General features: G+C 35.9%; 1 protein-coding gene across 1 annotated transcript in view; it reads left to right on the top strand.

The window, feature by feature from the left end:
• LOC140163998 (uncharacterized) overlaps nucleotides 1-12103 on the top strand; it is a 39414-nt gene extending 27311 nt beyond the window's left edge. Inside the window, exons 5-13 of the mRNA XM_072187287.1 lie at nucleotides 404-564; nucleotides 4667-4890; nucleotides 5970-6097; nucleotides 6896-7062; nucleotides 7432-7605; nucleotides 8061-8194; nucleotides 8778-9037; nucleotides 10232-10301; nucleotides 11152-12103. Of these exons, the coding sequence (XP_072043388.1) occupies nucleotides 404-564; nucleotides 4667-4890; nucleotides 5970-6097; nucleotides 6896-7062; nucleotides 7432-7605; nucleotides 8061-8194; nucleotides 8778-9037; nucleotides 10232-10301; nucleotides 11152-11974 (2141 nt within the window). The 3' untranslated portion in view covers nucleotides 11975-12103. The remainder of the gene's footprint in view (nucleotides 1-403; nucleotides 565-4666; nucleotides 4891-5969; nucleotides 6098-6895; nucleotides 7063-7431; nucleotides 7606-8060; nucleotides 8195-8777; nucleotides 9038-10231; nucleotides 10302-11151) is intronic.
• Nucleotides 12104-12711: the final 608 nt, after the last annotated feature.

The raw sequence follows: 12711 nt of genomic DNA, 5'->3' as shown, positions 1-12711 counted from the left end.
AATACATAAAATGGCCCATTAGTTTGTCCTGATGATAATTATTTTTGGGAGAATGGAAGTCTATCGAACGTGTAGTAAGACCTGAACTAAATATTGATACATTCTGATGCTATCTTTGCAATAATCAATTATCTTTGCTGTTCACTGTGGTATATGAGAAGCGTGACGATAGAAATCATATTGCATGCCAAATTAATCGCATTGGTACATAGTCAATTAAAAATAATGTAGATCTTTTTTTTTATTGAATTGAATTTTGATGATTTTTACGATCGTCCGGATGAGCAAATCACTGAATGGGCCTTAAAAAACGGATTGGCTATGATTGTAAAGGTTGCCTGAATAAACAATACACTACAGTAGGCCTATATCATAAAATTATTTAATTCTTTTTCTGTTTCAGCCGGTCAAGTAGCTTTAGCAACGAGACAGTGTTTACAAACTGGGTGTATCAAATATAAGGACTCAGACAAAAGGGTGTGTCATGGAGCCTGGCAGTCATACCATTGTAATGAATGTTTTAATATGTCTGTCAACCCACTACTTCAACAACTCAGCAACATGGTAACATATTAATATTTTTTTTGTTTCTATCTTTGTGTCTATCTTTCTTTACCTTTTTTCTTCACACCTCTTTATTTTGTTGCTTTTCTCTTAGTCATTGTCTTCTTTAAGGGTTTGTCGTTCGTCTTTAGGCCTATTTCTTAATTTTATACTATTGTTTTCATTTTCTTTCCCTTCATGCTTTATTTCCCGCCTTTTTGTCTTCTTTTCTCTTGTTTCTTCTTCCTCTCATTACTTTCTTATACCCCTTTCTTTGTTTCACCCTTAATTTATATCTTTTCGTTCCATCTCCCTCTTCCTAACTTTCTTCTTAATCTGCTGTGAATTGTTTTGTTTCTTAAGAGTTTTTACTAGACCAATTCACAATGACTTCATGTTTTCGATGTACAGGTATTTAATGTTTATGTCACATGACTCCACTTTGGCACAGAATATACCAATTTAATATTGAACTAAAAGACACCCTTTTAGGTCACTAGTTCGGAAATGTCCAAGATACTCGTATGTCACTTTCGTGACTGCGGTATAAAACGAGACTCTCCACTGCTCAGCAAATATTCGTGTTAAAGGGGCATTTCGTGATCCACAGCCTCACTTTTCTGAAAAAAAGTTGAAATTTTTATATCACTGGAAACCTCTGGCTACATAATGTTTATGTACAAAATATTTCTTGCAGATTAATTTGTTTAGCAAAGATATCAGTGAAATTTGAATTTCGTTCTGGTGCACCAGAACGAAATTACAACGCATTGTCTATGGAGCAGTGTAATACACATAATCATGCATAACTCATGAACGCATAAAATCGGAATCAACTGAAATTTTGGTAATAGGTTTTTTCGTGGATATCTAATGAAAAATGACATAAATAGAGGATGCTAGGATCACGAAATACTCCTTTAATTATGATATAAATTCAAAACTGACAGCCTTTGTATTTCGTTTACCCACAACAGATCGTAAATCCAGGTGCAGATGTTTTGTTAATATGTCAGCAAGCATTAAATCTAACCACCACAGCAGATACTCTGAATGAAGTGGGATTGAATCCATCACAATCATAGCTGAATTTATAAGTGATCTTTCAATTATATCACAGCAGGTATGATATATAACATATTTTCATTTACAGATATATTTATTTACACACTCATATCCTTCAGTCAGTGATATATCCAGCACCTTATATGAGTATGACATGGATTAGAGCAGAACGTGCAGGTCCGGTACAAATGGCACAAGCTGCTTCAACAATGATATCAGCAGTAAATAGCTACTTTTGTCAACACTGATATCAGCAGTATAGTACATCGTCAAACCTGATATCAGCCATAGAAAGCTATTTCATCAACACTGATATCAGCAGTAGATAGCTACTATGTCAGCACTGATATCAGCAGTAGATAGCTACTTCATCAACACTTATATCAGCAGTAGATAGCTACTTTGTCAGCACTGATATCAGCAGTAGATAGCTACTTCATCAATACTTATATCAGCAGTAGATAGCTACTTTGTCAGCACTTATATCAGCAGTAGATAGCTACTTCATCAACACTTATATCAGCAGTAGATAGCTATACTATGTCAGCACTGATATCAGCAGTAGATAGCTACTTCATCAACACTTATATCAGCAGTAGATAGCTATACTATGTCAGCACTGATATCAGCAGTAGATAGCTACTTCATCAATACTTATATCAGCAGTAGATAGCTACTATGTCAGCACTTATATCAGCAGTAGATAGCTACTTCATCAACACTTATATCAGCAGTAGATAGCTACTTTGTCAACTCTGATATCAGCTGTACATAGCTACTTCTTCAACACTGATATCAGTCTCATCATTAGAAAAAAACCTATGGCGGATAGGTTATATATCAAAAATTTCATACACATAAGTCAAATTTAAAAAATGGTCTGATTTCATTGAAACTGGTCTCAAATTACTCACAATTTTGGTTTAATTTCTAATGTTATGTCCCCATTCAAAGTTTATGCAGCCAAAGTCCAATAAGAATATATACAGGTATAACCTTTGATCTATGATTTCATCCAATTCTGATATGCCGTATTCATTCCAATAAGCGCCCAGGGCGCTTTACAAAGTCGTTTTGGGTCGGCGCTTATTTTTTTTACCTGGTTTGCCTAGACTATGCCATAGTCGAATTTTATTAAAAATATTTTATTATTAGTCATGATGAACCCATTTCGTTGAACTCAAAATTATACTGATGTTTATTAAAGTATTCAATAGTAAAATGGTCATAAAGAGTTAAAAATATCAGATGATTAGTGACAATAAAAGTAATTGAATGCAACATTATCTTGCATAATTATAATGGCTCACTTTAATACTGAACAATTCTGATTTTGGAATTTACCAGTTTATTAATAGCGAACCCCGAAAATCCGACTATGGACTTTGAATTTTAAGCAGAACTTTACCCCGGGACTTTGCTCTCTAAAAACACACTATCAAGCATACTTGTTTATCAGTCCATTAACCACAAGTACTAAGCATGGTATAGTACAAGACGCGCTAGATGTTTGATGAGAGATTAACTTTCGCATCAACACAAAAGCGCCATAAATACCACAGACAGTTGTGTGCGGTGTAGTTAATGGTAATGGCGCTGGCCCGGAAGATTTAAACCATAGCAAGATATGGGCGACCAATCACAAGTCAGATCCATTTAAAGATGCATTACATCATGGTCAATTTTAGTTAGGCCAGAAATTGGCCTAACTCTCCATAGAGTCCCGTGTTAAAAATCTTAACCGCAAGGCAAAGTCAGTAGTCCACTTGGGAAGCTAACAAACAGAGGGAGTGCGGTGACTGAAAAGATCAGTTTCAGATGTGAAAATCTATCAGTTGCACACAAATCAATATAAATCAGAGTTTTATGCTTTATGTAATAGCCAGAGTCGGGGCCAGAGTATGCAAAATAGGCAAGTGGACTACGGAGAAGTCTATGGTTTGCCTAAAAAGGGCCGTTTATTAGAGACAAATTTACGTTATAATATTGTCCCGAGACGTTCTAGTAGCTTTTCTGATGCAGTAAATGTTTACACAGGACTTCAAATCCTCAGGCTATTTCACTGTATCAACGTCTATCAGTCACTTTAACATTAATGGTACCCTTTAGCAAATTGAAAATACCCTGGGTGGGCGCTTATTGGGGTATGGGCGCTTATTGGAACAAATACGGTAATTTTCCAATTTTACAAATTTTTACAAATTTTACAAAAAGTTACAATTGAATCGATGCAGTTTGAAAATTTTACCCCTGTGCATGAGGTATTGGACATTTGACCTCCTGAACTAAGCACCCCAGTACAATATGTCAATTGATTATTTTATTCCTCATAATGAGAGGAATAATTATTTTGAGGTATATTACAATTGTCATACTCAGAACAGAATCACCTTCGACCCCTTGTGGGAAGCATTTGGGGCACATAAAAAATGGAACCAAATCTAGATTGATCATGAGGTGTGATGCCAAAAACATTTGTTCCGCTAATATAGCAACACAAAATGCTAATTCAAATATCACTATGTACACAGTATCATGCACTAGTAGATAGCTACTTTTATCAGCAGTAGATAACAACTTCATCAACACTGATCTAAGCTGTAGATAACTACTTCATCAATACTGATATCAGAAGTAGATAGCTACTTCATCAATACTGATATCAGCAGTAGATAGCTACTTCATCAATACTGATATCAGCAGTAGATAGATAGCTACTTTACCAATACTGATATCAGTAGTAGATAGATACTTCATCAATACTGATATCAGCAGTAGATAGCTACTTTGTCAACACAGATATCATCAACATATAGCTATTTTTTCAACACTGATATCTACAGTAGATAGCTAATTCCTCATCACTGATATAAGCAGTAAGTAGCCACTTTGCCAACACTGATATCAGCAGTAGATAGCTACAGTAGTAGATAGATACTTCATCAATACTGATATCAGCAGTAGACAGCTTCTTTGCACCACAAACAAACACAAACATAACAATGATAACCAATTCATATGTAAAAATCACCACTTTTTCCTCTCCATTCTATAACAGCATCTAACATGTGTTACTCAATTAATTGGTAACATTCTTCTCCTGAGTGACGACACCATTGCAGCAGCAGAAGAGAGCATCAAATCAGCTAGCATACTTCTTGAGGTCCTAGACAATCTTCTCCTTAGTACAGTACTTACAGATGATAACATGCTATCAGTTGTGACACCAAGCATGGCACTAGGATTGGTTGATGTTGATGTCATGACAACTAACAACCAATGGTATGTGAGGATTTTGTAAACTAAATCTGTGTATAATAAAGGTGTGATGTATTTAACCTAAATAGTGAACCCTGACAACTTTTTAACTTTTGTTGATGCCCTGATGCTTAATTGTTGTTTTGTTTAGTTTAGTTTTGTATTATTAATCAAAAATATGTACACATACAGGATTTATTATTTACTGTGTAAATAAAATTAAAACTGGACAATTTTCATGCAAAATAATGCTGCCATTCAATATAAAGATTAGGTGTGTCTTATCTAAAGTTGAAAGTAACACTATGTTGGATTTCGCAGCGGCAGTTTAGAATCATGCACTAACGTAATCCCATGCAGCATATACACATGCATAGAAGGGCGATTTGTCTATACCCTGGTGATGCAATTGCGTACACACACTAATGGCATGCTGAGCCACTCTCAACAGCTTCAGACCAGACACGTGTACATGCATAAAACTATGGTTGTACTGTGTAAGGTAAAGGAGACGATCCTGTATAAACAGTGATCGGAGTGCCCATCTCTCTTTCATTGGCAATTGGGCCAGACTCCTCCATGTAATGTTGCTATAGGGGGATCACTACACCCCCTCCACAACGATTCTGTTACCTTCCCAGCATTTATGAACGCTGGTACCCATTTATACATCTGGGTGGAGAGGAGTAATCGAGATAAAGTGCCTTACTCAAGGGCACAACACTGTGTACATGCATAAAAGCTTGATGACCAGTGATTTAAATATTGATCCAATTTCATGCACAAAATTGAAGTGGTTGGCATAACGCTTAGGGTTCACAAAAATCAGAAGTTATATACTGATACAAATTTTTGTAAGTTTTGTTTTATTTTGTCAAATATTTTCAAATAGTAAGATAAGATATGTAACTTCTGTGTTGGTAGTTAGTGCAGATATAGTACACACATAAACCAATAAGTTACGCATATCCTATTCACCAAAAATTCCATAGAGTAAAATCTTCAGTACATTGGGACCTGATGACAGTATTATTCATTGATCATCAAAATCGTCATGGTGTATATAAAATAATATTAAATATCATATTTATTTTATCCTACAGGTATGGGTTTGGAAGCTACATGAATGACGGCATACTAACCAACAGTTTTACTGAAGTCGATATAAGTCCGCAACTTGACTGGAGTGGAGCAAAAGACACTTTCATCTATGTGTTGGTTGACGAACAAGGTATGACTCTTTGCCATCTTAAAGGCCCGGGGGGCACTCCCACTTTGGAGGTGACGCGTATGTAGGGCTGTTAAGACCCCCTTTTTCAGCGTCGCTCTCACCCAAAGACCCCATATTTTTTACTGAACACATGTTCTGTCACCAAGACCCTTATTTTTCCATTTGATCTGTCACCCAAAGACCCTTATTTTTCAATTTGAACAGCAACTTTCATTTATCACTGATTTTGTTACCTATATTAAGAAATTTGAAGCCTTTTTGAACTAAAAAATGACCCCATATTTTTTACATTTTGGTCTCACCGAATGCCAAAAATCATGCTCTCACCCAATGACCCCATATTTTTTACATTTTGCTCTCACCGAATGCCCCTTACTGCGAAAGTACCAGCCCTACACCTATTATTTCATATTGAAGTGCCCCCAGGCTTAAAGGGAACATGAAAATATCACAGACTTGCACTATTTCTGCACATTTTCAGCTTTTTTTTCATGCTTGTAATTTTTACCCATTATAGTTTCTCACTCCTGTAATTTATCAGCCAAAAACAGTTTTTTTGTGTTGAAATAACAGCAGTGGTGTAGCCAAGGGGAGCAGCTTCCACCACAGATATTGGAAGTGCTTCCACCCTGTGGGATACTTAGTACTTGGCAGTTTGCTATCAATCAGGTCCAGTGCTACCTCCTTTTGGATGAGTCGTACTAGGCCTCAAACTGGTCTGAATATTCATTAAAACTTAATGAAAAATCATTCATGATCAGATAACTACAAACTCAATTTCATACTTGAATATTTCAGAATCTTCAGTGACCAGAGCAGTTTACACTTTACACCAGAATGACAAGTTTTACCAGACACCAAACACACCAGGAACCAATGATGTAATTCAACTAAACAGTAGAATCATATCAGCTATGACACATAATGTCATATCCCAGCCTACAGTCTATGCAGCATTTAAAATGGTTAGTACACTTATAAAATAAGTTTGTGTCCCATATGCCATGCTCTTAGTTTTTGGATAATGTTACTGTATTTTGTTTTGTTTTTTCTTATTTGAGGAATCCAGAAAAAAATTTCAAGCAAAAAAGGATTTCTTTCTCAAACATTTTGTTTTACAAGCAATATGAAATCAGTAAGTTCTATTTAAATCAATCTATAATTTTCCTTTAACTTACAATTTTCTTATCTAACCTACTCCTTTTTAGCCTTATCCGCAGAAATATGTCAATATTTTGCTTTTATATAAAAAATACCAAATATAATTTGCACTGATACCAATGTTTTTGCTGTTATATCAAATTTTACTGATTATAATCATTTTGTTCATATAGATTGATGCTCTAGGAGTTAACCAGACTTGTGTATTCTGGGTACCTAGTACAGATGGAGGGGTGTTTGGTGATTGGTCACTTCAAGGTTGTACTATAGAATATGTTACATCTGATGGGCCAGAGGGACTCACTATTTGTAAATGTAATCATTTTGGAAGTTTCGCTCTACTTGCTGTAAGTGATGCTAGATTAATTTATTTCATTTGGTAATTTTTCTATTTCATGAGAGTTTTATCATGAAAGTTAGCTGTGGCAAACTGGCAAATTGAGGGAGAACAACAAAAAACCCTGCATGACCAGACCTGTATCTCTTTGACCTACATATTATTTGTGTCTCATGCCCTTCTAAAGTAAGGTCTTCATAAGGTTTAAATCATGACTGATTGCTTTTCTGAAAGGTTGCAAATATTTGGTTGTGAAACTGAGATTTTCAATGACAACTTCTCAGGCAATGTCCCTTTTAAAAAGAAACATTTTTTTGAAATACACAAACTTACTTGAACTACGAAAAGATGGAGAAAGCAGCCATCTGACATAATTTCAAATGGCTGCTTTCACCAACTTTTCGTAGTCTGCATATATTCAATTTCTTCTCACAATACCATTTATACTTGTTTTAATTAACACAGAATATTCAAGATATAAGCCCAACATCTCCAAACACTAGATCACCGCCATTACCAATGGGAGCCTTTGTCATCTTTGCCGTCATCTTTTGTTTTCTGGCATTTACTGCTGTGGCAATGGTGTTTGCTTTAGTATCGTAAGTATGACGTGACATATAATTATTATATACATGTATTTGCATCACATTTTCATGAAATAATATAAATTGTCTGTTTTAATTATTAAATATAAATGTGGCAAAAAATATTTCAAACAGTTCTAATATTGTATATTTCTAATAAAACCATAATTATATTTAACCAGATCCAACAAACACATTTTTTTCCAAATAATATTTTGTCAATTAATTAGAGAAAACATGACAGCTAAGAGTTACATAGTACATATGTAATATTTCTCCTGAATGCTTGTCACTAGAGAAGCCGTCAAGCGGTAAAGATATGATTTGGATCTGTCTGACTATATATACAGTACACTATAATGCTTTGTTGCCATTGGCTTCCTTGATAACTTAGTTGGTAAGAGCACTGGTCTAGATACCCAGGGGTCCCAGGTTCACATCCTGATTAAAGATGAAACTGCCTTGGCCTACTCAAGGGAAAGAATACATTATGTGTATCTCATTATTCTTGAAACTTCATTCATCATAAAACTAACTTTCACACTGTTGTATAGTATAGGCCAATACAATAACCCAAGTAAATTGTACCTTTTCACAGGGCCTTGAGAATGCAACGAGAACTACAAATCCTGACCTTCTTATTCTTTGACCTTGCCATATTCTACCTCATCTTTGGAATAGCCATCAATAGAACCACACCTAAAAATGGGTGTGTCTTTGCGGCAGCTGTCATGTATTTATGTCTGGTGTCTGCATTCGCTTGGATGGCCGTATCTGCTGGCAATTCCTATGAGTACTCTAGACAGAAGTACATCCAACTCAAATGGTTTGTAAGGAAAGCTGCAATCTTGGCTTTTGGTGAGTTGATAATTATTTTATCCTCCAATATTCACATTATATAAATAAAACAAAAGTTAAGACTGTGAATAACCATATTCCACAATTGATGCCTTTTCACATAACTATGAGTTGTACTTGGAAATATGAAACTGCAACAATTGGAATATGTTTGGGATATGATTTTAAAGTTCCAAACAGCTATAAAAATGACATACATTCTCACAATTGAAGTTTGCATCCAAAACTTGCTCAGTCTATCACCAGTATGTTACTTAAATTGGTAGGTCATTTGCCAAACAATTAGGCAATATTTGAAAATTGAATGTTTGTCACTAAATTGTGGAATATAGTCACAATAGTATTTGTTTACTTACCGCTTCTTGGTCAAATATTATATTGGTTGTTTTTAGCATGACAAACATTATTAAATGAGTATGTTTAAAAAGAGTGCAGTGATTTATAGTGCGCTATGCACAATCATAAACCCACAAGCCTCGGCACACTTGACAGCAATTCGCTGACACCCTTAAGACCCAATATATAAACCATTTAGCAACAATCAGGGACTGGTAGCTAAGCACACCATACACCCTATACAAACCACAATAAACCAACGCAGCCAGGATCAGCTCCCCAAGTTCTCATGCAAGAAACCAAGAAAATATAAGCAGTTCATTGCCAAGGGGAATTTAAGGTTAGCTCAATTATTCCACAAGAACAAACTTGGACTGGACAAGGGTTTGAACTTATATTGCCACACACCAATGCACCTGAGCTGAATGCTTAACTGATGGAGCCAACTTGATTTGATATTAGGGGACTGATTAAGTTTTGATGAAGCTGTTTTCATTTAGGATTTCACAATAGGGCTATGATTTCATATCACAGTCCTCATTCATATCTGGACAAGAATTATTCAAAACAGTAACAGTGAGGTTATTCCCCAAGAACTATTCCAACATTCCAACAAAGTTTCCACAACAAATATCTGCATCCGTATCCACACTCTCACAATGACAAGTGAATTTTTATCCAATTCTGGTTACATTTTGTATAAATAGGTGTTATTATCGATCAATCGTCAAACACAATCCATCTAAAAAGGTACTGGTAATAAACAGACAAGGCTCAACATGACAAGGCTCAATGATGATAAAAAGATTATTGTAATTTTGTTGTTTCCACATTAACTGCTGCCTCTTTTTTTTTCAGGCATACCAATGGGCTTGGCAGTTATATTGGCTGTAACTAATCCATTTTACTTCTTCGACACACAATACATGTAAGTTTTGAATTAATTTTCTCTGCGTAAGCATATAGGCCTATGTAAAATAATGTCCAGTTTTCTTGTCAAAATCTGAGAGAATAGTGGTTCACTTCATGGAGATATATGCCTTCATTTGGTTACAAGTCCCAAAACCCAATGAAAGTAAACGGTAATCCTTACCCTTACCCTAAACTTCATGGTAATCCTAACCTATTACTTAAGCACTGATCCTAACCCCATTCTTAAACATAACCCTTACTCTAACCATAACTCTGACCCAAACCCTAACTTTATCCCTTTTTGGACTAATGACTCTTCTGATTTATGGGCTATTCCCCTTCTTTTATGTTTCTTACCTCTGATCTATCGATCTCTTGTTCTTTTTCATTCTCATTCTATTCTTATATAAACAATAGCACCCCCCCCCCTGTCAAAAAGAAACCTACACCACTGAATGTGCCGAATTGCTGTCGGCAGATCTACAATTCTTATCTTTGCCACTCATCCACATTGCTGGTTTTTCTTAGTAATCTAACATTCCATTTTTTCCTCCCCTACATGTAGAGCCTACATTGTAGGTGCTTCTCCATTTCATCTATTAGAGGATGCATATTTCCTCCTAAATGTTTTTTTCTGTGTGATTATCAGTGGTATGCCTAGGTGGGTGGCTTTGGGGGCTTCAGACACTTTTGAAACTTTTCTCCAATGGCTTGAAATATCAGCCTATTTTGGGTATATTTACGTCTCTCAGACCCCCAGGGTTGATGGATACTGGCCATGCCCATGAAGATCAAATTGCATGGCTAACACTCTTCAAATACCCATCAAATAAATAATTCTCTCATCTTTTTTTTTTTTGCCACAGGTGTTTTTTATCAGGCGATCCAACGTACATCATGGGTGCAGCCTTACTGTTACCACTAGCCATATCCATACTAGTAACCATTGTGTTATTCATAGCATCATTCATCATTTATCCTGAACTAGAAGAACTTAATCCTGAATTGCCCACACCTAGATTACAGCGTTTAATCACAAGAAAAAGACGCTTGTACATGAGTGCAATTCTTTTTGGTTTAATATTCATAACATTTGTATTTTTATTACTAGCAATATATCTAAGTTCTGTTGCAACTCAAGTCATATTTGGTTTAGTAGCAATTGTTCAAGCAATTTTTGTGTTATGGGTTTATTGCTATTATGATAAAGAAATAAGAAGAGCAGTTGTAGAAGCAATCAGAAATACTAAACCAACCGAACATGGAAGATTCCAACCCTACTGGTCAAGTGCAAAATGGCAGCAGCCGTCACCTGAGATTCCTGAACAAGTGAACCAGCCTACAGTGAACCGTTTTCTTGATGCAATGAATAAACCAGCAAGTTTAACCCCTCAGACATTCAACCCAGACTCAATTCCCTTAACGGATCTGGAGAAGAAAAGACTCAAAATTACAGTCAATGGTGATGTTGTACGGGACGCTAAACTTGTAAAAAATAAGCGTGCTGATATGATGCCAGTGATTACAGGATTTAGTACACAAGTAGTCATGGAAGTCAATGGAAATGGGATTATAAATCCAGGTATGATTATTCCAGAACCTGATTATAGTGATGAGGAGGATGAAGCCAATGGATTTGTAAGAGCAGAAGAAATAGATTTGACGGTAGAAGAAGATACAGCATTCTAAGGTCATATCATACTACAGGCTGTGTCCAAATTGTTTTGGAATTAAATCTAATACTGGAACTTACTTTTTGCAACTATTGCGACGTTGCGTCTGGAACCACCAGACTTCATCAGGCAACTGACCCGTTGGACTGGTCACGTGATAGACGGGTCACGGGTCAGTTGCCTGATGAAGTCTGGTGGTTCCAGACGCAACGTCGCAATAGTTGCAAAAAGTAAGTTCCAGTATTAGATTTAATTCAAAACTCTGTTTGAAACTACTGGATGACTAAGAACATTCACTCATTTCTCCAAATTGTTGTTCTTTGTCAGTTTTTGGTGTTTTTAAAATGCCTGCCTCCCACAATTGGATCCAATTGAAATGGCCAGACTTCTAAACATAAAGTGTAGATTATGAAGTATGGTCATTTCATGTGGATCCAGTGGTGCATTTGGAAAAAGCAGGCTTTTTAAAAACACCAAAAATGGATGAAAACAATCACTTTGATAGATACAGCTTGTATTCAGTCACTATACCGGAGAAGTGTTTTTATGTTTCAAATCTACATCTCGTTACTCAATGGGCTATTCCAGTTGAAATCCATACTCCCCTATCATGACCTATAATCTCATACACAGGAGGTGTAGAGCAACGGATATTACAGTCTTGTCTTCTGTGGGGGAATGGATTTCAACTGCAATAGCACATTGGGAAAGCAGTTTACTGATACATGAATCAGAAGTTGCCCCGGGAAGTTG

Source organism: Amphiura filiformis, chromosome 1, assembly GCF_039555335.1.
Source record: "Amphiura filiformis chromosome 1, Afil_fr2py, whole genome shotgun sequence".
Lineage (NCBI taxonomy): Eukaryota > Metazoa > Echinodermata > Ophiuroidea > Amphilepidida > Amphiuridae > Amphiura > Amphiura filiformis.
Note: the sequence above shows the minus strand (reverse complement) of the source record. Positions and strands in the feature narration are given on the sequence as shown.